Genomic DNA, 23,211 nt, shown 5'->3' with positions numbered 1-23,211 from the left:
CTGTGCTCAAGACAGGTCATTGTCACTGCTCAGGTACTTCAGGACGGGTATTTGGTGTGGTAGGCTGACGGGGAAGCGTGTTGGTGGCTTTGACCTGCTGCAGAAAGGCCTGTGGGCAGAGGGGGAGACCTGGGGTGCTCCAGGGAATGGGGACATCATGGCAAGCACACGTGTACTCAGCCAGCGCTGGCAGGGTGCCCTGCTGCGTCCTTAAGCTGTCTGCACGTCGGCAGGAGGAGAGCACGCACCTTTCACTGGGGAACAGAAGGACAAGGATGGGTGTGTGAGCTCTTGTGGGACTGAGAGGAGCAAATGCTTTCCAAAAGTGGATGTCAGCGACCAGGCTGCAGAGAACAAGCGTGTAAATGGGAATGGTTTTGCCCACAGTCCTGCTTTTGAAGCGTTAAGTCACAGCTGAGTTCTTCATCTGCCAGCTTTGCTGCAAAACCGCCGTACAGTCACTGTGGTGACTGCTCCTGGGCACCTTCCTGGAGCTGGTTGTGTATTTCACTGTTGGGAAGTGGTGCTTGGATTCTGAAGTTATGCCTCCGAGAGGCTGGTGTGCATTGTACCGTTAGTTTGCAGTACTTAGTGTGCCTACAATCATCTCTGGCTGGAGTTTCTAGCTAACAAAACACGAGTACAGCTTCACCTGGAAGTGGGACATTCCCCCTGCTCCACAGAAAGGAAGAGTAAGGTGATGTGTAACTCCTGTTAACGTTTCCATCGCAGGCTGCCGTGATGACAAGAAGAAACAACTGAGGCAGCTGTTCAGGACTGTTCCTGCACAGCAGAAAGTGTTAATGCTGATCCCAGCCTGGGATGGGAGAAAGCACCACGGATGAATTTCACTCTCTTCCTCCTGATGTGCAGTGGCAGTTCCCACTTCCCTCTGGACGCTGCTGGCTCAGCACGGGACGCTGGCCTTCTTGCTTCTGAAGGTTTCCCAGCTTGGAAGCTGCAATAAGCTCAAATGAAATATTGCACAACAGCTGACCCAAAAGGGATGCTGCCTCCTCGGCTGCCTGCACTCACACCGCTTAGTTCTGTACTGTGTAAGAAAATAAAGGGGCTAAACACGTTCTGCAGAGCAAAACAAAGCTTTTGGGGAAGGCAGGCACCCGATCCTCCTACTGCTACTACTATGGGAACATGTCAGAGCAGAAAACCTGTTGCCATGATACTGTAAAAATAACCTCACCCTCCCAGTCAGGGAGCTTTGACTGTACGGTAAATGCAGCTGTACCACGGGACTTGGCCCTGCACTGCCACTGACTGCCAAAGATGTGATGTTCTGAAAAAGCTACAGGCAGGACAGTTCAGGTAATAAGCTGATGTTATTTTTTTTACTCTGTGTATCTAAAACTTAAGCCTGAAGTGGACAGCCTCGCCTCTCGCAGTTGTACATTTAGGGTTCGTGGCGATAAGACAAGAGGACACAGCCTCAAGCTTCACCAGGGGAGGGTCAGGTTGGACATTAGGAAGCATTTCTTCTCAGCAAGGGTCATTAGCCATTGGAAGGGGCTGCCCAGGGAGGTGGGGGAGTCACCATCTCTGGAGGGGTTTAAGAAAAGGCTGGACATGGCACTTAGTGCCCTGGTCTAGTTGACAGGGTGGTGCCAGAGCAATGGTTGGACTCGATGATCCCAGAGGGCTCTTCCAACCTGACTGATTCTGTGATTCTGTGAATTTTAGAACTTAGATGTAAAGAAATCACACCTCAGGTTTAAGGAGTCTGAAACGGGGTATTTTTTGGAACTCTGCATCATTTGAAGTGTGTGTGGAACTGGAGGAGGCAGTGCAGGGCTGCCTGGAGGAGGCACCTCTGGCCTGGAAGGTGTGGTGAGGCTGTGGTGCTGTGGTTGAAGCGCTGCATGGCTGCGCAGAGGGACGAGAGTGAGGGGCCAGGCCCAGCTCTGCGTTAGTGTGTGAGGTGTGACAGAATGGGTGAGCTGCCTCGAGAGCCAGAGAAAGGACAACTGCCGTGTTTAAAGTTGTTAAATTCTATCCAGAAGTATCTTTACAGAAGTTCAAAAAATAAAGGGCTTGGCAGGACCCAGACACAAAAAAAATTCAAACTCACTGTAGTCCATTACTAATTATGATTCATTTTAAAAAAATCTTCTTATAGTCTTAACCAAGTTGTGCTGGGGCAGCAAGTTCAGACTAAGGAGGGTAGTGAAGACAATAAATGTTAAAACCTTTGAAGAAACCGTTACTGGTTCAAATCAATTGTCCTTTTACTCCTGCTCCTGCTCAGCCCTCTTCAGGCTGCTTTCCTTAAACACACCTACATTTTATCTGTTCATCTACACATCTCGTTCCTGTGTTCTCTTGCCTTACAACTTAACAGTAGAACATGTTTTTCCCAGCAAGACTAAAAGGATGCTGCCTCGCCCTGTCCCTCCCTACACACTCTGAAGAGATTCCTGACGTGCTTCAGCAGTACAGCTGTGCTTTGTTTTCATACCTCGGGCGCACACAACCCCTCTGCTGTGCTTCGGGCACGCCGCGGATTCCCAACTCCTCCCACTCCTGTTCCCCACGCGACAATGAACCGGCTCTGAAGCCAAACTCCAGAAGCGTTCGCATAAAAACCCAACAAGGAACAGACACACACAGTCAGGAATGCCCCGCTGCTCTGATTTTAATAATCCCACTGCCACCCCGGCCGTGGGCACGCTCCATCCTGGCATGTGCCTCCGCGCAGCTCCGCCGCCCGGGCCGCAGCGAGGAGCAGGAGAGGGGTCGTTATCCAAGGGAGCTGCAGCGTTGTAGCTGAGGAGCCAAATGCTTCCCAGTGCCTGCCAGGGACCTCACCTAAGGTGGGCTCCAGGCACGCCAATGTCCTCCTGCAAAGCCCGAAGGCTGCGGCTGTTGCAGCATAAGCTCCCCAGCTGACAGCCCCGATACACACCGTGAGGACGGCACGGCCACCTCAGCCCTCCAGGATGCGATTGATTAGCTTCATTTCCTCAGCGCTCATGGGGTTCAGGTTAAATCCCTTCAGCTCACCTTTACCTGAGGGAACACACAGACAAATCAGGCTCTTGCTGTGGAATAAGTGAAGTAATCCACGTGAAAATGCCAGGGGGGCTGCGGGGAGGGCAGGGACGGCCCTGGAAGGTGATGCGGGGTCACCCCAGTGTGCTGTGGGAGCCCGCTCAGCGTGCTGGGGGGTGACAGCTCCGCGCCAGGCGCCGCACAACGCTGCTGGAGCAGGGAAGGGATTGCAAAGCCAGTGGAAGAGCTGCTGATGCAGGAACACGCAGGGCTCAGGAGTTTCTGGACCCTCCCAACATGCAACATCTGCTCCCAGACACTGAGAAGGTTCCAGAACAGGAGCATTTACCTTGAGCTTCGTAGAGGCGGTTGACCTTGACGCGCAGCTCTTTCCGGAGGTTGTTTATCTCCTCATCCAGGTGTTCCTGGTCTGAGACAAGCGGGACAGGAGTGAGGAGGACTGCGGGCTCTGGGCTGCAGGCAGAACCTCCCGCGGGACGCTCGGTGGGGAAGCCCAGGCCTGGGGGGACAAGAGAGGGCTCTTCCCCCCCCCGGTCCGGGGTCCCACGCTGCCCACAGCGCTGAGCCCTGGGTGCTTCGTGCCCAGATGTGCTGCACAGCCTGGGGGAGACAAGCGATGGCGACAGCCAGAGCCCGCCTGTGCCTGCCCGAGGCAGGTTTGGGGCACTCCGAAGCCCAGCGCTGGGCAAAGCCCCGTTTATTTTTCTAAAAGGCGGCGATGGCCGCGGCCGCGCGTGCCGCCGGCCTCACCCTTCCGCAGCATCTCCGTGGTCTGGGCCTTCGGGAGCTCGATGAACATGTCCCCGAAGCAGACCATGGCCTTGCCTGGGGGGAGAGGAGGAGGAGGAAGCGGCTTTGTCGGAGGAGCTTTTCTCCCCGGACACGCCGCCGTTCCTGGGGGAGGGGGGCGCAGCCGGCCGGGCCGGGGCTGCGGCGGCACCGGGGGGGGCCCGGCCTCACCGTCGGGCTCCGGGTCCTTCTGCAGCGCCCGCAGGGCCTCGCGGTTCCTGTTCCGCTTCACATCCAGGTCCACGATCTGCAGCGGGAGAGAGGCAGAAGCAGCCGGGGCTACCGGCGGCGGCGGGGCGGGGGGGGGAGGCCCGCCGGGGCTACCGGCGGCGGAGTGGGGGTGGCCGGCGGCGAGGCTGTGCCGGGCCGTACCTGCTGCCGCGCCGCCAGCACGTCCTCGGCCAGCTCCTCCACCTCGGCCAGGTAGCGCAGCACGAAGGCCGGGTCCCGCGCCATGGCGGTGCCGGTGCCGCCGCGGGTCCGCCCCGGTCCGTTCCGGGTCCGCCCCGCCCCGCGCCGGGCCGCAGCCGCAGCCGCGCAGGCGGGTTCCGCGGCGGGAGGGGCCGGGTGCGAGCGCGCCCCCTGGCGGCCGCGCCGCGCGCTGTCCGCGGGCCCACGCGCGGGTTTGCGGTCACGGTTCCCACGGGTCCGCGGTCACCCCGTCCCGGACCGAGTCGGTGGGGACGGAGCCGGGGGCGCAGAGCAGGCGATCGCGGGCCCCCTTTAACCCCCAGGGCACAATAAAGAGCACCAAGAGCGCGGGGCTGCGCGCTCGGGTCTCACGGCGTGCACGGGTGGCTCGTCCGGAGCTCGGGGGCGAGGGCCCGCGGTCCCGGGGAGGGCAGACGGCTGCGGGCCCGACTCCTCGGCTCGCCCTCCGCCAGCCCTGGTGCCCCCCAGCGTGTGCCCAGCCACAAGGCTCTGCCAGGGCACGGTGTCGGTCTGCTGCCCCGAATGACCCAGCGTCCTGGTTTTGTGGGGATAAAATGTACAGACTCCCTTTTCTGTCCCACGCTGTTTCAGTGTGTGCCCAGCTGTGGCTGGTGATCGAGGCCATCAGCTAAACCCAGGGCAGCTGCCCCAGGCTGGCCCAGGTGTGTGCTGTAACGTTAACCTCAGGGGCACTATAAATGGGGAAGCTGCTGAGCATGGGGGCTCTTGGCTCTGCTCTCCCCTCCCCTCCCTCTTTTTCCTTCTCTTCAACAGTTGTGACCCCTGGAGGAACTTGCCACCACTCTGAGCTAAGTATAATTTTGTGTCTTTTGTATTAGCATTGATATTGTTTTTCTTATTTTATTAAATCTGTTTAAATTTCAGCCCACGAGTCTTCCCCCTTTTCCCAATTCCCTTTCTCAGCTGGGGAAGGGACATGGGGTGAGAGAACAGCTGGTTGTTGTTTAGCCCCGGGTGTGGGCTAAAGGAGACACCCAGCCTATGGGAAGGAGGAAATATCACCCCTCACAGGGCTTTTATCCCCTCCTTTCCACCCCACCCAGCCCACGGGCAAGAGGAGAGAGAGAAATGACATCTCCAAGGCACCAAGTGTGGGTGGGGAAAAAGGAGAAGCACCAGCGGTGGCCGTGGGGACCTGGCCTGTGGGCTCGTGTCCTTCATGGGACTCATCTGGGCAAAAAACTCCCCAGTGGGTGCCTGGTGTCCCCCAGCGCTGCAGCACTGCTGGGGATGGGGATGGAGGGAGCAAGGCGATGGCTGGCCAGTGGTCACCACACTTCCATGGGCAAATAATCCCTTAAGGGAGATTACCCAGATTGGAAGATTACTGGTCCTAATCCCATAAGGTCATTTGTCCCAGTTAACTGGGGAGAGCTCCTCAGTCTGCAGCAGCCCGTGCTGAGAGCAGGCGGCTCCCAGGGAGCAGTGGAAGGGAGCACTTGTGCACAGCATCCCAGCTGGGCTGGGAGAGGTTCACGCTCGGTGGATTTCTCCCTGACAAAAGCAGCAGCGGGATTGGGGCTGGATGCCAACAGGGGAAAATGCTCCTTTTTCGGTGAGGGCGGCTGGGTGCAAATCTACAGACTGGGTTGGGGGGACCCAGCTCAGCTCAGGCATGGGGGAAGCTGGAGCTGAGTCGGCTGCAGCAGGAGGGATGGCAAAGCCACAGGCACCGGGAAGCCATTCGGCGGGCACCGAGCAGAGACCCCCATGGGCCTCTCCCCAGCCAAGCCCTGAGCCAGCCACAAATCATCACAGATTTCTCCTCCTGGAGCCAGGGCTGGGGCCAGGCCGTTGCTTGGAAGCTGGACCCAGCCTGGGGACCAGAGGTCTGCCTGGACCAGTTGCACAGTCATGTAGCAGCCGCGGGCTGCTTTGCTTTGCTGTGTGCTTTGTTGTGGAAAGAGCAGGGTTTGGTTTCAGCATGTTCCTTTCTCTTCCTCGCAGCACTTTATGAATGCAGCCAGACACCCTCCCCGCCCGCCTGCTGACAGCTGCACGGGAAGGCTTCGGGGATGTTTATAGGGTGTTTTGGTTTTTTTTTCCTCATATTTTTCCCTGTGGCTGCTGGGGTCTGTTGTGAAGATAAACCAGACTTCAAACCACGGTCCCCGTGTTCTCAGGCTGTGGATGTTTAACTGCTGTTTCAGAGGGGGTGTTTCAGGGCCTGTGAAGGACGGTGGGTCCATCTCCCTCTGATCTCCAGGTCCCCTCTTCCTCATGCTGTGCCCACCATTGCGGTGGCACTGGTTCTGCTCCATTGTCCAGCCAGGGACCGAGCCCAAATAGGGCTGGGGCTGGCCAGGCATCGGTGAGGGCTCTGGCTAGCAGAGCCTGTACCCCCAAGGTGCCCTGGCCCTGGCTGGCAGCAGATGACAGGCTCCTTTCTTCAGGCTCTGGGATGCCGGGAGCATCCCCTCCCCCAGGCAGGCATTTATCGAGGGGATCCATCATCTCAAGGTGAGGTGATAGTGGCGTTACCCCTGCTGATCCACGCAGCACTGGGAGAGCCTTGCCAGGGACTGGACTCTGCTCTTTTGTGCTGACTAATGCCTCCCCTCTGCTTACTCCCTTGGTTTTGTGCCCCAGGAACCCAGACCCCCCCAGGTTTGTGCTGATCCCCCTTGCTGCTCTGTCAGGCAGAGTTTGGAAGCTGGCTGTGTTTCCTGGGCTAAGACACACTCCCCCTCGCTGTGTGCTGCGATGTGCTCGCCGTGGGCCCGGCTCCAGCCCCGCGCGTGGCTCCTCCGCAGGCAGACGCATGGGGCTGAGCCTTGGGGGCTGAGATGCAGCGAGTCAGTCCATCTCTCTGGGCTGGGGGCTGAAGCTGCCTCCACGAGGCAGCTGCCTGCGTGCAATCACCCTCCCTGGAGACCCCTGCAAAGGAGCACAAAGCCCTCTCCCTCCCAGCAGTGCCGGGAATGCCGGCACAGCGCTGCTGCTTGCACGAGCACGTGTCCTGTGGTGGGACCAGCCCCTCGTGCTGCCAGCCAGGCCAGGGCACCCTGGCTCTGCCAAACATGCTGCATCCAAACTCTGATGGGCAGGAAGGAAGAGATGGTGGGGCAGAGCTGAGGAGCGGGGCAGCGTCTGGGCACACGTGCAGCCAAACCCCCATGACCCAGGTCCCCCTGGAGACTTGGCACTTTGCCTGGTTGTGCAGCTCCTCAGGGGCTCCCCAAGGCTGGGACTTACCCTCTAAAGCGGGGTTTAGACCCTGCTGGGTCTCCCTCTGGCTGTCTTGGGCAGGAGCCTGGTGGCCCATGGCCCTGCCCTGGCCCTGGGGGAGCAGAGGCACCCGCAGCACTCCCGTCCACCCAGGCCCATGGGGACTCACACCGCCCTGGCCAGCTGACCCCAGGAGCAGGGTCTTGCCCAGGCTACGGGCTGAGACTTGGGGCTGGGGGACCCCGAGGCTGCCCGGCAGCTCCAGTCCTTGACGTGCTGGGTGGGGGGTGTCGGCCAGCACGGCCGCTGCCCCGGGGGGTTCCGCCGGGACGGGGGCAGGGTGCGGTGGGGCACCCGCGGGGGCCGGGCAGCCCTTGCCGGCGCGGAGCCCGGGGGGTCGGGGCCGAACGGGGTGGGGGAGTGTTCCGGTTGCCTTTCCCGGCGAGAGGGGGCGCGGGGAGGCGCCTACCGGCACCGTGCGCTCCCAGGGGACCCCGCGGCGGCGGCCGCCCGTTCCGGAGGGGGAGCGGGGGGGTCTCGGCGGGCGCGGGGCGAGGCCGGCGGGGGCGGGCGCTGCCGGGGCGGGCTCGGCGGAGCCCTCCTCCCTCCGGAAGTCTCTCCCGCTCCCTCCTTTCTCCTCCTCTCCCCCGACAACATGGCCGCGAAGTCGGACGGCGGCGGGGGGGGCCCGGCCGTGCTGCTGGAGAGCCCGGAGGGCGGCGGCAGCGGTCCGGGGCGGCGGGCGGGCGGCGCGGCCCCCCCGGCTCGTCGGTACCGGCTGCGGGACGGCTGCTGGGTGCTCTGCGCCCTGCTGGTGTGCTTCGCGGACGGCGCCTCGGACCTGTGGCTGGCGGCCCACTACTACGTGCGGGGGCAGCGGTGGTGGTTCGGGCTGACGCTGCTCTTCGTGCTGCTGCCCTCGCTCGTGGTGCAGCTGCTCAGCTTCAGGTGGTTCGTGTACGACTTCGGCGCCAGCACCAAGGACAGCGCCGGCGGCACCAAGGACAGCGCCCGCGGCGCCCGCGGCTGCTGCCGCCTCTGCGTGTGGCTGCTGCAGGGCCTCATCCACCTCCTGCAGCTGGGGCAGGTCTGGAGGTACGGGGGGTGCAGGGCCTCATCCACCTCCTGCAGCTGGGGCAGGTCTGGAGGTACGGGGGGGTGCAGGGGGCTGGGATGGGGCTGCTGCAGGGCCTCATCCACCTCCTGCAGCTGGGGCAGGTCTGGAGGTACGGGGGGTGCAGGGGGCTGTGATGGGGCTGCTGCAGGGCCTCGTCCACCTCCTGCAGCTGGGGCAGGTCTGGAGGTACGGGGGGGTGCAGGGGGCTGGGATGGGGCTGCTGCAGGGCCTCATCCACGTCCTGCAGCTGGGGCAGGTCTGGAGGTACGGGGGGGGGACAGGGGGCTGGGATGGGGCTGCTGCAGGGCCTCATCCACGTCCTGCAGCTGGGGCAGGTCTGGAGGTACGGGGGGATGGGGAGGTGAGGGGACGGGTGGGCCATGAGGGACACAGAGACCAGATGGGCATGGGGAGGACAAGGAGCCAGGATGGGGCTGAGGGAGCTGCTGTGGGGCATCATCCCCCTGCTTCAGCTGGGGCAGGTCTGGAGGTATGAGGGTATGGGGGTACAGGGGGGCCAGGGGACTGGGGTGAAGCTATTGTGGGGCTGCAGCTAGGGCAGGTCTGGAGGTACGGGGGGCATGGAGCCAGGCGGGGCTGGAGGGAGTGGCAGGGTGCAGCAGGGATGTGTGTGGGGGGTAAGAGGGTGCAGCACGGAGGACGCAGAGGATGGCAGGGCATGGGTGGAGAAGTGGGTGGGGATGGCGAGGTGCAGCAGGGGCCCAGGCGGATGGGGGGGGCACAGGAATCAATCCATCAGCAGCCACAGCAGGATGGGAGGGGGGGAGCCCACAGCAGAGCCCAGCTGTGGGTGGGTGTGGGCAGGAGCTGTGGGTGCAGGTGGGTGCAGATGGGAGCCGTGGGTGTGGGCAGGAGCTGGCGTGAGCAGCCTGCAGCCCAGCCGGGTGGCACTGGGCCTGCTGAGGGGCCTGCCTGGCCATGGCAGCCAGGCCCGGGGGGGTGTGGGGTGGTTCTGCCGTGCACCGAATGCCTTGGGCTGGGATCCCCCTCCCAGGCTCCTCCCTGTGCTCCTGCTCGGAGCTCGCCATAGTCTGTGGGGCAGCAGGTGAGGAGGTGCTGTTGGTCCCCAGCCTGGGCAGGCCTCCCCAGGGGCTGCCTCTTGCCCCCTGCCCCTTCCCAGGCTGGGGAAAGGCTGGCTGTGCGGGCAGGGCGAGTGGCAGCTTGGCAGCCCTGGACAGGCCCTTTGCCTCTGCAGAGCCTCCCAAGCCCGAGCCGAGGGTTTATTGGCACCTTCCTCCCCTGTGCCATGGAGCCGGCACTGCTCCCTCCCAGCTCCTCTGAGCTCCATCCTCGGGGCGCCGCGGAAGAGCCGTGGCCCTGGCACGGGGCTGGTGCTGGGAGGGGAGTGGAGACAATGGCGAATTCCCAGAGCAAGGCTCTGGGCAGGCAGCGCTCCCGGCTCGGGTTTCCGTGCCATTTCCCCTCCTGAGCTGCTGTAGTACAGAGGCTCCTCTGCGCCCCGTTGTTGTCTGCGCGTGTTCCTGCGTCTGCTGCCCTTCCTGGGCTGCTCCTGGGATGTCTCTCACTCTGTTTCACGGTGCAGCACACACCGTGCTGGGGAGGCTCCTGCCCCTTCCCTCCCGGCACAGCCACCGCCTGCCCCTCCCCGATCCCACCCGTCCTGGCAGCTCTCGGGGTGAGTCCTCCAGCCTTAGTGTGCTGGAGGAGCTGGTGGGGGGAGCACAGGAGCTCTCTGAGCCTGCCTGCAGCCGGCCTTGGCCATGGCTCGTGGCGGGCGACTGCCGGATCCTGGCCTGAGCTGGGGCCGGCGGCGGTCGGGGGCTTCACTCCCGGCAGCGTCAGCCACGCTCCCCTGATCTGCGGCACCACGGAGGCTCTTGAGCCAATTAAAGCGGTAACTCTGAGCACTGACCCTCCAGGACGTGTTGGTCTGAAGCTGCAGCTGATGCTCTTTCTAATCTCGGGATTTGGGATTAGCTCGGGTGACCAGTTAAATGCAGTTTGCTAAGCCCATTAGGGAGGTTGGATCCGGTGCAGGTGGATGTGGCAGTTAAGGATGTGTTGAATAAATGCTGCATGTGAAGGGAAGGCTTGTCCCTGCCCAGGGCACCGTGCCCCTTGCCAAACACCTCCCCCTTTCCTGATTTACCTGCCTCCTTACCCTGTGCTCGTGTGAGCAGCCACGGTGCGCTCGGCGGCTGCTGCTTGCGTGGTTTGGCAGCTCAGGAATTGTTATCCGCTCTGCTCACAGAAAGTCACCAGCTTTTTCACCCCAGAAGTGCCAAAGGGAAGGGGTGCTGTGCATGCCATGCATGCCCCCACCCCTGGCAGCGTGCCCAGGGTCCTCTGCCACCTCCGTGGGCTGGCAGCTGGCTGGTGTGTCTCTGCAGGTCACATTGCACCGGGGACAGCCCTGCCTGTGCCCCTTGTGCCCCCGTTGTGCTTTAGCCCAGGGTCACACGTGGTTTGGCTGCTTGGGGATCACCGGGGCCAGACTCGGGGTGCCCTCTCCACCTGCAGGTCCTCCCCAAAACCCCCCCGTCATCCCATGTCCCCCCATCCTCTGCTGGCTTGGGCACCCAGTGCCACCCCTCGGTCTTGATGGTCCTGATCTCAGTCTGGTGGCGGCCCCGGTGTGCAGGACAAGGGGATTTTTAGGGCCAGACCGAGCCTTTCCCTGGGCACGAGTGACCTCGGCTCCTCCCATCTGCCCCGGGGGCACGTCGGGGTGTGGGGACAGTGGGACACGGGGGCTTTCATCAGCGCGGTGACGTGCCAGCCTGGCGCACGTGCGGCTCTCCCTGGTGACCCGACTTGGCGGGATGTGCAAGGGATTAAAACGGCTGCAACAGGGAAGCAATTTTCTCCTTGTTTAAATAAGGGATTAAGGGATGATATCCCCAAGTGCCTTCCAGGAAATCACATGCCATGTCCCTCGCTCTTAGAGCAGGGGGTCCCTTGTCCTTTTCCGTCTGAGGACGATGATTTGGTTATAACCAGGGCCGGGCTTTTCTCCTTGAACTTCTTTTATTCCAACACTTGAAAACTGGGGTCGGTAGCTGGAAGTTGGGGGCAAATGGTGACACTGGTGGCAAACCCATCCGTGGCGGGGCTCCGGCAAACCCGGTGCCCGCCCGAGCCCACCACCCTCCTGCTGCGGGGGTTTCGTTGGATGACTCTGTAACACAAAGGAGGGAGCAATTAGCCCTGAGAGCTCTCACGGTTGGTTTCTGCCTCATCATCAGTTTTTTTGAAAATTAAATGATTTTTTTTCAAGCCATTGATTCCATACCCGCCGCGCTGCCGCGGCGCTGGGCTGGGGAGCGCTCGCCACGCGCCGTCAGCGCCGGGATGTTTCTCTGGGCTGAGACACCGCGGGATGATCAAGCGTGTAACAAATAAGAACCAACGTTTCGTTCTGGCAAGTTGACGGGAGATGAAATCTTGGTTTAATGCGATCTGTGGAGCTGATGGGAAGACAGAGAGTCACTGTGCCCCTGCCGCAGGCGGGGTGGCTGCGGGTCACTTGTTGAGCAGCCGAGGAGCCGGGGATGGAGCAGCTCGGGGGCTGGGGGCTGCAGGCAGCAGGGTCGTGGTGCTGACGAGCCCAGTTAGCAATTGATTACAGGGAGAGGACGAGGTCACTGGTGCCTGGGTCTTGCCCATGCGTGGGTGCCCTGGGACCAGCGTCGATGCCCTGTGGCATCCTCGGCTCTGCGTCGCTCCTCTGGTTGTGTCCCCCCACGCTGTGCCCACCTTCCCCAGAGCATCCCCTGCTTTTCACCCTGCCAGCGAGCGGGGTCCGTCCCCGGGACCTTCTGTGGGGCAGGGAACAGCGCCTGGAGGGGGGGCCGGGGGGCATCTTCGTCTTGCTGTTCCCCTCCTCGTCTGGCTCCCTCCTACCCCGTGGCAGCGGAGCCACCAGCCCGGGATGCCGCAGGGCTGCCAGGGATGCCCTGCCCGCCCAGCCCCGTGTCCCCTCCCGGGCGCCCGGATCTGGCCCCGTGCCGCGGGGACGGGTCCCTGGTGCTGGTGACTCAGCCGGCGCGTGCGTCGGTGCCACGCACACCTCCGCTGACCTCCGGCTGGCGACCAGATGGCCGGGGCCGGCGTGCGCCCGCGCTCGCAGCCCTGCCAGGAGCTGAGGCAGCACCGGCATGACCCCGGTGCTTCCCGCGGGCACCGCGGCACGACCAGCTGGTGCCTCCGTGCTGGCCGGGGCAGGGGGAGGCAGGGTGGGCTCCGCACCAGCCCGCACTAAAATATCCCCTTTGAGAAGCAGCCGGGCGGGTGCTGGGCTGGGGCCAGGGCACCCCAAATCGGTGATGGCCGGAGAGCGGGGCTGCGGGCGGGATCCCCTGCGTGGGGAGGGGGCGCAGGGGCAGTGCCGGGGGGCGGAGGAGTGGGGTGACGGCTGGGTGGGCACCGTGGTGGCCGGGTGGGCAGCGAGGCAGCAGGGTGCTGAGCTGGCTTTGCTGCCCCTTCCCAGCATCTCGGGGCGCCGGGGTGGGACAGGGGTGCGCTCGGCATCGCCGCAGCCCCCTGCACCCCCGGCGCGGGGGGCTCTTGGTGGCCCCGGGCAGAGGGAAGGTGCTCACTGGAGCGGGTTGGCAGCGGTCAGGGGGCGTGGGCAGGGGGGTGAGCTTGGCTGCCCGGGCAGGGGGGCTCCTCTCACCGCCCGCCGCCCTCGCGCAGGTACCTCCGCACGCTGTACCTGGGGCTGCAGAGCCGGTGGCAGGCCGAGCACCGCCGCCGCCACTTCTACTGGCGCATGATGTTCGAGAGCGCGGACATCAGCATGCTGCGGCTGCTGGAGACCTTCCTGAAGAGCGCGCCCCAGCTCGTGCTGCAGCTCAGCATCATGGTGCAGCAGAACAGCATCGAGCCGCTGCAGGGTAAGGGGCACGCGGCGGGGGCACGGGGGTGGCCGGAGGGGGGGCCCCGGGCTGCCGCGGGCCCTCACTGCCCTCCCCGCTTTGCGCCCGCAGGGCTCTCGGCCTCGGCCTCGCTGCTCTCGCTGGCCTGGATGATCGCCTCCTACCAGAAGGTGCTGCGGGACTCGCGGGAGGACAAGATGCCCATGTCCTACAAGGGGGCCGTGGTGCAGATCCTGTGGCACCTCTTCACCATCGCCGCCCGCGCCATCGCCTTCGCCCTCTTCGCCTCCGTGTTCCAGCTCTACTTCGGCATCTTCATCGTCACCCACTGGTGCATCATGACCTTCTGGATCATCCAGGGCGAGACGGACTTCTGCATGTCCAAGTGGGAGGAGATCATCTACAACATGGTGGTGGGCATCATCTACATCTTCTGCTGGTTCAACGTCAAGGAGGGGCGGAGCCGCTACCGCATGTGCATCTACTACGTCATCACGCTGTCGGAGAACGCCGCCCTCACCGTCCTCTGGTTCCTCTACTACAACCGCGAGACCACCTCCGACTTCGACGCCTTAATCCTCGTCTGTGTGGTCAGCTCCAGCTTCGCCCTCGGCATCTTCTTCATGTTCATCTACTACTGCCTCTTGCACCCCAACGGCCCCATGTTCGGTCCCCACGCCGGGGGCTGCATTTTCCGGCAGCGGCCGGCCCCGGCGCCGGGCTCCCCCGCGGACGCCGTCACCAGCCCCCCCCGCTCGCTGCCGCGGACTACAGGGGGGGAGCGGGACGGGGCGGCGGGGGAGCGGGACAGCTGCGTGCCCGTCTTCCAGGTGCGACCCTGCGCCCCGCCGGCGCCGGCCGCCCGCGCCCCGCGGACAGAGCGGCCCGTCATCCGCATTGACCTGCCCAGGAAGAAGTACCCGGCCTGGGACGCCCACTTCATCGACCGGCGCCTGCGGAAGACCATCCTGGCGCTGGAGTACGCGTCCCCCACCACCCCGCGCCTGCAGTACCGCACCCCCGGCGCCCCCCAGGAGGTGCTGGAGTACGAGACCACCGTGTAGGGCGGGGGGGTGCGGGGGCCTCCCGGCCACCCCGCGTCCGCGCAGCCCTTTGCCTTTCTGTGGGGTTCGCTGGTGCCGCCGCGCCGAGCGCCCCGCGGGTGGGGGCCGGGGAGGTCTCTTGGTGCTATCCCCTCCCCGCGCCGCCCTCCCCGCAGCTGAGACCCCCGTCCCACCCCGAGGTGGCCACCCCGGCTCCCCGTGGGGCTTGTCCTTGCCAAAATACCTCACCGGTGCCTGAGCCCAAGGCGGTGGGTGGTGCAGGATAGGGACAGGGGCACCCCCGGGCTGCGGGCTGGCGATGTGGGGGGCTTGGGACACAGTGGGGCACGGCACGGCCCAGGGGGGCAGCACACAGGGACGTGGGTGCCAGGGCTGCCCCATGCCATGGCAGGGCCGTGGGGCTGGAGTGCAGCTGCAGCGGGGTGTGCGTGGGGGTCCTGGCACCCCCAGGGAGCCAGGGCAGGGGGCAGCTGGGGTCCAGCCAGCCCCCCCGTGCCTCCTGCCCCTGCCCTGCCCTGCAATGCCAGCCGTGGGGGAGCCCCTTCCTCTCCATCCTTGGTCCCCCCGGCTCGGGGTCGAGCTGTGCCCCCACTCCACGGGGTCCCCGCTGCCCTGTGGGGTGCAGACCCTGGCCCAGGGACCCCCTCATGGGTGGGCACCAACTCTGCTCCCCCCGGCACTGAGCTGGGTCCCTGGCTCCAGCCGTGTGGCAGGGGATGGTTGTGCCCCATCGTCCCCCTTGTCCCCACGGGAACCGCTTCATCTCATCGGGTTTTTCACCTGGATGGTGACATTTTGTGTGACGTTTTCTACCTCCGCCGAGGCCGGGGGAGGCAGGGCCTGGCTGGCACTGCTGGGGGGGCGTGTGGGGCTCCCCGAGGTGGGATTCACCCCCCAGCCATTCTCCCCTCCCGGGTTTGGCATCGCTTCCCACCCAGGAGCGTTTCCATCCGTCCCCCCATTGACATCAGCCCCCTCCAGCTCCCCAGTATAAACATGACGGGGGGTCCTGCGTGTCCCTGCGTGTCCCTGCGTGTCCCTGCGTGTCCCTGCCTCACCTGCCTGCCCAGAGGCTCTGGGGTTGAATGTGTCCCCTGGTTGTGCCCAGACCCGTCGGGTGCCCCCCCCGAAGGGCTGTGCTGAATGTACCCCATGCCCCCCCCGGGGCCACATGTGTCCCAGGAGGGAGGGACGTGTCCATGTGTGTCCGTGTGTGTCTGCGTGTGTGTGTGTGCAGGGGGCTGGCAGGGGTTTGCTGGCAGAGGAGCTGCTGGACCCCACGGCCCTGCACCCCCTCACCCCCCACACCCACGGCCCCTGTGCCTTCCCCACACCCCCCACACCAGCCCCGCGGGGTCCCAGCCGCTGGCTGCCCTGTGCCGCGGTGCCAAGCCCTGCCCTGGCCAGGGGAGCGTGGGCACCCCCACGTGGGGCTGGCGTGGGGGGGCTGCCCCCAGGAACGGCTCTGGCTGCCACCCACTGGGAAGGGGCGTGGGGTCCGCAAGGGACGGCGTGGGTGCCCACCCTGTGGCACGGCCAGGGCGGGTGGGTGCGCGTTGCTGGTGCCATCACGTTGCTTTTGTTTCCCATTTCTCCGTAGCTGGAAGGCCGGGGTGCCAGCAGGCTGGGGCAGGCCGCTGCTGGGGTCACTGGTGCTAACTGGTGCTAACTGGAAGCCTCGGAAACGCTTTGGGAGGAGGGTGCAGAGCATGGTGAGGGCAGGGCAGCGCCCCTGCGACCTCCACCCCTCCTTCGCCGCCGGTACCGGGCAGATCCTGTGCCAGGGCAGCGCCGGGGGCAGCGGGGGGCTCTGCGGGGGGGGTCTCTTTTCCTCAGGGAAGGTGGGGGGCAGCGGCCGGGGGAGCCGGGCTGGGGCCAGGGCTCAGCCCTGCAGGCATCAAGTGGCATCACCACAGCCCCTGCGTGGTGCCCAGGCTGTGGCAGCTCCTCCTGGGTCCCGCTCGCAGGGCTGGGTGCCACTGGCAACGGGGACGGGCACGAGGGAACGGGGACCAGCATGGGGCAGCTCCGCTGGCTGCCCCCAGCCCCTCTCCCTGGCCCCCCGAGGGCTGGTGGGGGCAATCTGCACCCCCCTGCCCCGTGCCCTTCACCCCTGGGGTTTGCCCGGGGACGGCGCCGGGGGGACAGAGGGACACTTTTCTATGCACTCAAGCCACGGTACCCTCAGCCCTGGGCTGCTCCGGGCAGGGGTGTCGGCAGCGGCAGGCGGCACCGAGCCCCTGCCCTGCTCGGTGCGGGGGGCACAAGGCCCTGGGGCTCGGCCACCCCCCTGCCACCCACCCAGCCGGTGCCACAGAAGCCAAACCCAGCGCCCCGGTGCCGGTGGCAGCACTGGGATGGCGGCACCTGCCCAGCAGGACCGTGGCGAGGGGGCACGAGCCGGGGCCGAGCCGGGCACTGCGGGATGGGGGTCCTTGTCCCCAAGGGGTGCCACCCACGGGGGTGGCAGCGGGGCCACCCCGCTTCAGGGAGCGGGGAGAGGTTTGGGCTGGGGGCTGCCGGGGGGCTGCGTCCTGGCGGGTCTCGGCCACGTGTCTGTCCCCTCGCGGTGCCGGGACGTGGCGGCCGCTGTCACGTCCTGTAAATACTCCGTGTGCCACCTTCCTGCGTGGGACCCTCGGCGCGGGCGGGGGGCCGGGGGCCGCACCGAGACCTTTTTGTATACCACAAACTTTTTGTATATTTTTAATTTTGCTGCAACATGAGATATTAAATTCATTTCAATAAGCCCTGCCTGCGGCAGCCCCTCCTTGCCAGCACCCCCAGCTCGCGCCCTGGGCTCCGCAGCGGGGCAGGACGCTGCCCCCCCGTCCCTGACGTGGGGCTGTGGGACCAGCCCCGGCCCGGGGGAGCCCTGCGGCGGTGAGGGGCAGGGGCTGCTCTGCAGTGGGACCCGCGGGCACCCCCAGCCCTGGCTCCGGGCCCATCCCAGCCTGCTTCTGCCTCTGCCTCTGCCCAAATCCCAGCCCAGTCCCAGCCCAAGAGCCACCCCCAGTCCCAGTCCCAGCCCCAATCCAAATCCCAGTCCAAATCCCAGTCCTAGTCCTAGTCCCAGTCCTGTCCCAGTCCAAATCCTGTCCTGGTCCCAGTCCCAGTCTCAGTCCTAGTCCCAGTCGTGTCCCAGTCCAAGTCCTGTCCTGGTCCCAATCCCAGTCCTAGTCCTAGTCCCAGTCCTGTCCCAGTCCGAGTCCTGTCCCAGTCCCAGTCCTAGTCCAAGTCCTGTCCCGCTCCCAGCCTGTCCTGGTCCCAGTCCTCTCCCAGTCTCAGCCCAGCCCAGCCCCAGCCCAGCCCCGGCACCCCAGGAGGGGCAGGAACTCACATCCCGGCCGTCCTGGTGGAGTTTCCGACACAGGAAAAGGCCGCGGCGCCGAGCGGGGCGGTGGGGGTGGCCGTGCCGGGAGCCAGCGCCGCGGCCCCGCCATGGACTGCGACGCCAAGAAGGGGAAGAAGGTGCGTGGGGCAGGGGCTGGCGGGCACGGGGGGCTGGCAGGAGGGTGCGAGGCGCACGGGGACGCTGGGGCGAGGGATCCCGCACCCCCTCCCGCAGCACTGTGGGGAGAGGTGGGGTCCCCACCCGCTGCCCCCTGAACCACCCAGATGGGGCAAATGTGGGGTCAGCGGTGCCCAGCCCCTCCTGGGGCGCCGTGCGTGGTGCCAGGGCTGGGTGCCCGGCGCTGACGCCTCCCCGTGCCCGCTCCCCCTGCCAGGGCTTCGTGTCGCCCATCAAGCGGCTGGTGTTCCCCAGGGCGGCTCGGAGGCCGGTGCCCCGCAGCAGCGTCTGCCGGCGCCCGCTCCACTCCGTGCCCCTCTACCCCCCCGACTACCTGATCGACCCCCAGATCCTGCTGCACGACTACGTGGAGAAGGAGGTGAAGGTAAGGGGGTGGGGGGGTCCCAGGGATGCCCGGGGTCCTGTGCACGGTGGAGGGGGACGAGGCCACTGCAACACGCAGAGGGCCACCACCTGCGGTGGCCAGCAGGGTCCTGGTCCGCTCCCTCCCCGGGCAGCACCCAGGGAGGGGGAGGGTGGGCTGGGGGGTGCAGGGAGGGCTGAGGACCCCCCCAGGGTCACCCCAGGGAGATGCATCCTGGACATGGGTGCTCCAGGGCTCTGGGCCATGGGGCGAGGGGGATGCGCAGCCCCAGCACCCCCCAGAATGCCCTGGGTTTTGTCCCCCCCCCAGTTTTTAGGCCACCTGACGTGGGTGACAGCCTCCCTGAACCCCTCCAGCCGCGATGAGGTGCTGCAGCTGCTGGACACGGCCAGGGTAAGAGGGGTCCCGACACCCCCGTGCTGCCCAGAGGGTGGGCGCTGGGTGCCCCGCCCCACCGGGTGCCCCACGCCCCTGGCCCCCCGTGTGCCCCCGCAGCAGCTGAAGGAGCTGCCACTGCAGACGACGCCGGAGCAGGACAGCATCCTCAGCCTCTCCGCGCGCTGCCTCCTGCTCACCTGGCGCGACGACGAGGAGCTCATCCTGCGCATCCCCACCCACGAGATCGCCGCCGCCTCCTACCTGCGCGACGACGCCCTGCACCTCCTCATCCTCAAAACCGGTGCGGGTGTCGGGCACAGCTGGCCCCGGGCACCCCGTGTCCCCAGGGCACAGGGGGTGATGGGGAGGTGCTGGGTCCGGCCGGGCGGCAGCACTGGCTGAGCACAGAAGCCCTCATTGCCCGCCGGGCTCAGCGAGGGGCTCGGTGGGGGTCTGCTTCCCCTGGGCTGGGGGCTCGGGCTCCCCACCACCCCCAATCTGTAGGGCTCCCCGTCCTCCCCACTGCCCTGGCCCTAACCCCCTGCCCCTCTGCCCCTGCCCCTCTGCCCCTGACCCTCCTGCCCCTCTGCCCCTGCCCCTCTGCCCCTGCCCCCCTGCCCCTCTGCCCCTGCCCCTCTGCCCCTAACTCCCTGCCCCTCTGCCCCTGACCCCCCTGCCCCTCTGCCCCTAACCCCCTGCCCCTCTGCCCCTGCCCCTCCTGCCCCTCTGCCCCTAACCCCCCGCCTCTCTGCCCCTAACCCCCTGCCCCTAACCCCCTGCCCCCCTGCCCCTAACCCCTTGCCCCTCTGCCCCCGACCCCCTGCCCCTCTGCCCCTGCCCCTCTGCCCCTCTGCCCTTCTGTCCCTGACCCCCCTGCCCCAGCCCCACTGCAGCCCCACTGTCCCCAGCCCACTAGGGCTCTCCCTTCCCGTCCCCCCCATCCCTCTGGTGGGACAGGGCAGCCAGGGCAGGGCCTGGGCAGGGTGGGCAGCGCAGCCCCCCCCACCCTGACGCCCAGGTCTCCCCTCGCTGCCCCAGGCCTGGGAGTGGACCCGGTGCCCGCCGGTGCGCACCCCGAGGCAGCCCCGGTTGGGGTGCCGGAGGCGTTCCCTGCCGAGAGGCGCCCGGGGGGCTCGTGGCCGGAGGGCGGCCGGCTGGGGGGCCCCATGGAGCGGCGGCACACCATCTGCAGCCTGGACTGGCGGGCGGCGCGGGGCGGGCAGGAGGGTCGGCAGGGCGGCAGCCTGGAGCGGCGTCGGGGCGGTAGCTGGGAGCGGCGGCAGCGCGGGCGGCCCTCGGGCAGCTGGGAGCGGCGGGTGCCCTGCGGCGGCAGCTGGGAGCGGCGGCGGGCGGCCGGTGGCACCGGCGGCAGCTGGGAGCGTGGCGCCGGCTTCGGCAGCTGGGAGCGGCGGCACACGGGCAGCAACCCGCTGGACCCGCAGGAGCCCTGCCCCGACGCCTACTCCAACCTCGTCATCCTCGCCGTGCCCAACCGGGTGAGTGGCCCTGGCACACGGCCGGCACACGGCCACCCGTTGGTACCCACGCGCCCACCCACGCTGCCTCCCGTCCCAGGATGCCGCCGAGGAGTCCTGCGCGCTCATCTGCCAGGTCTTCCAGATCATCTACGGGGACCAGAGCATCGAGTGCGTGGACCGTGCTGGGTACCACTACACCTCCACGCCCACGCGGCCCTGGCTCTCCAGCAGGAGTGAGTGGCCGTGGGCACCGAGCGGGGTGACACGGGGCTGGCAGATGAGGGTGCACGGGCACAGCGCGGGGGGCTGGTGCCATAGCAGAGCCTTGGCCCCACTCTCAGACCTCGGCTCTCCCTCCCCAGGCGAGAGCTGCCGCACAGACGGGACGTACGGCTACGACGCCGACTTCAGCTGCTGCAGCTCCTTGTGAGTCTGGTTCCCCCCAAGGTGCCCCTGCCCCAGGGTGGGTTCCTGTCCCCCTGCAGAGGTGCCCCAGCCCTGCCCGACAGTGGGTGCTGTGCAGCAGGGGGGGGCAGGCGGGCACACGAGGGGCGCCAGGACCTGCTGACCCCCGTCCTCCCGCAGCAACAGCTCCCACGAGACCTTCGAAGCGTATTACAGCGGCGCCTCCTCGCCCTCCTGCCACCGGTCCCACCACAGCCTGGCCACCGCCTGCAGCGGCAGCGACCAGAGTGGCACGGGGCTGGAGCAGCTGCAGGACTACATGGTGACGGTGCGGGCGCGGGGACGGGCGCAGGGCCCTGCTCAGTGCTGGGGGGGGTGGTGGGCAGGTCTGAGCCCCCTGCACCGGGGAGCAGCCGTCGGGGTGCGGAGTTGGGGGGGCCGGGGCTGTGCACTGCTGGTGTCCCCTACCCCGACCTGTCCCTGTGTCCCCATAGCTGCGCAACAAGCTGTCGCCGCAGGAGATCCAGCAGTTCGCCGTCCTGCTCCGCGAGTACCGCCTGGGCACGCCGGTGCGGGAGTACTGCGGGGAGCTGCTGCGCCTCTACGGGGACCGCCGGAAATTCCTGCTCCTGGGTGAGCGCCTGCGCACCCGCTGCAGCCACCCCGTGCCACCGGGTCACCACAGCGGTGTCCGTGTGGAGCTTGGGGACGGGGTGCTGGTGCTGGGTGTGCTCTGGGGGGTGTTGGGATGTCACTGCTTGCAGGGGATGGGATGGGGTGGGATGGATGGGATGGGGTGGGGTGGGATGGGGTGAGATGGATGGGATGGGGTGGGATGGAATGGGATGGGGTGGGGTGGGAGGGGATGGGATGGGGTGGGATGGATGGGATGGGATGGGCTGGGAGGGGATGGGATGGGGTGGGATGGATGGGATGGGATGGGGTGGGAGGGGATGGGATGGATGGGATGGGATGGGGTGGGAGGGGGTAGGATGGGATGGGGTGGGAGCGGTGGGATGGGACAAGCTCCCTTGGAAGCAGGCGGTGGGGCTGGCTGGCATCGCACCCCCATGCTGCCCATCCGGGCAATGTCACCGTCACCCCGAGGTTCATGGTGCCCGTGGTAGGAATGAGGCCCTTCATCCCCGACCAAGACATCGGGTACTTCGAGACCTTCCTGGAGAGCATCGGCATCCGGGAGGGCGGGATCCTCACCGACAGCTTCGGCCGCATCAAGCGCAGCATGAGCAACACGTCGGCCTCGGCCGTGCGCAGCTACGACAGCTGGTCCCTGCGCTCCGAGTCGGAGTCCTTCAACCGCATGATCACGGACATCACCCACGACATCGAGGCGCTGGCGCGGGACGAGGAGGAGGAGGAGGAGGAGGAGGAAGAGGACAACTACCTGTGAGGGAGCGCCGAAACCCGGCGGTCCCCTCCCCGCTCACCGACGCGGTGCTGCTCCCCCAAGCCCAGACGTGCCACGTGCCCAGCTCTGCCCCAGTGCCTGGCATGGGGGATGTTGTCCCCCTCTCTGTCACCGTGGGAGGGGACGGGGTCTCTGCACCGCCCTGGCAGCTCTCGGCAGGGCTGGCGGCATTGATGGGAGCCCCTGGCCAGCAGCTCCCCGTGCTGTAATCTCTGCAGATTGCAATTAAACGCCGGAGCTGGGAGCGGAGCAGCTTCTTCCACAGGGAAAGGCCATGCCAGGGTGTGGGGGCTGCTGTGGTGGGGGGCAAGCTGGGGCGGGGGGGCTGCTTACAGCCCTGCCAGGCACTGTGCCACGGCCGGGCTGGCACCCTGTCCACCCCGGTGCCACACACAGGTCACTCCTGGAGCTGGGGAGCTCCCAGCCGTGCCGGGCTGGCACCAGCGCACGCCCCTGACAGCGCGGGACCCCGGGGAGCTCAGAACGACGTGGGGGACCAGCGAGGGTACGCTGGGATGGGGGGGCTGGTGGCCACGGCTGACCCTCCGCTGCCTGGCACCCTGGTAAAGCGTTCGCCCTCCAACCTGAGGGGAGCAGTGGGGAAGGCTGCTCCTGCCAGGGGAGCACCCGAGAGTCTCCACAGCCCCGGGGGTGCTCTGAGAGGGGCTGCCAGTGTAGCGTCCCCCACCCTGCTGCCGAGTGCCCCAGTGCTGGGCAGGGCTGGGGTGGCTGAGGCGCAGGCCATGCCGTGGGCAGCCGTCCCCCTTCCCGTGAGCCATGTCCCCGCGACGCCCGGCCTGCTGCGGGGCTGCCGGGGCTTCACAAAAGGAAGTTCCTGCCCCGGGACCGGCTTCCTGCAGCTCCCCCCCAGCCCACGGCCCCGGCCGATGGCCCCTGGCCAATAGCCCACGGGCAATGCTCCCTGGCCAATGTTCCTTGACCGATGTCGCTTGGCCAGTGTCCCCGGGCACTGTCCCTCGGCGGGGGCTGGACAGCGCTGCAGCCCCGGGCCGGTGCGTGGGCAGATGCCGGGGTTACCTGATTTATTTTTTTCTTAAAAAATTCACACATGCAAATGCCCGTGCAGGCGAGGCGCCCGCCACCCTGCCGCTTCCTCTGTCACCCACGGTCGGTGTCACGGAGGGTCCCTT

General features: G+C 66.3%; 3 protein-coding genes across 8 annotated transcripts; 2 read left to right on the top strand and 1 right to left on the bottom strand.

Annotated features, from left to right (window-relative positions):
• Nucleotides 1–2,629: 2,629 nt before the first annotated feature.
• PDRG1 (p53 and DNA damage regulated 1) lies at nt 2,630–4,336 on the bottom strand. The gene is made up of 6 exons (XM_068416107.1): nt 4,186–4,336; nt 3,985–4,060; nt 3,775–3,849; nt 3,353–3,433; nt 2,918–3,021; nt 2,630–2,804 (listed from the first exon to the last, which is right to left on the bottom strand). The coding sequence occupies exons 1-5, from the start codon at nt 4,267–4,269 to the stop codon at nt 2,939–2,941; spliced, it is 399 nt and encodes a 132-aa protein (XP_068272208.1). The 5' UTR covers nt 4,270–4,336; the 3' UTR covers nt 2,630–2,804; nt 2,918–2,938.
• A 3,753-nt stretch (nt 4,337–8,089) lies between these two features.
• XKR7 (XK related 7) lies at nt 8,090–14,474 on the top strand. The gene is made up of 3 exons (XM_068416080.1): nt 8,090–8,529; nt 13,229–13,428; nt 13,522–14,474. Exons 1-3 carry the CDS (start codon nt 8,090–8,092, stop codon nt 14,472–14,474), a joined length of 1,593 nt encoding a protein of 530 aa, XP_068272181.1.
• A 3,393-nt stretch (nt 14,475–17,867) lies between these two features.
• Nucleotides 17,868–22,304, top strand: CCM2L (CCM2 like scaffold protein). 6 transcript variants are annotated; one of them, XM_068416070.1, is made up of 10 exons: nt 17,868–17,945; nt 18,203–18,364; nt 18,680–18,763; nt 18,866–19,049; nt 19,787–20,244; nt 20,324–20,459; nt 20,589–20,652; nt 20,812–20,959; nt 21,126–21,264; nt 21,759–22,304. In XM_068416070.1, exons 1-10 carry the CDS (start codon nt 17,916–17,918, stop codon nt 22,040–22,042), a joined length of 1,689 nt encoding a protein of 562 aa, XP_068272171.1. In that variant the 5' UTR covers nt 17,868–17,915; the 3' UTR covers nt 22,043–22,304. The 6 variants fall into 6 exon arrangements, with proteins under 6 accessions (XP_068272171.1, XP_068272174.1, XP_068272175.1 ...); XM_068416073.1 differs by having other exon boundaries at nt 18,203–18,370; nt 18,890–19,049; XM_068416074.1 differs by having other exon boundaries at nt 18,203–18,370; nt 20,369–20,459.
• Nucleotides 22,305–23,211: the final 907 nt, after the last annotated feature.

Source organism: Nyctibius grandis, chromosome 19 (genome assembly GCF_013368605.1).
Source record: "Nyctibius grandis isolate bNycGra1 chromosome 19, bNycGra1.pri, whole genome shotgun sequence".
Taxonomy (NCBI): domain Eukaryota; kingdom Metazoa; phylum Chordata; class Aves; order Nyctibiiformes; family Nyctibiidae; genus Nyctibius; species Nyctibius grandis.
This window is presented reverse-complemented; position numbering and strand designations above follow the sequence as displayed.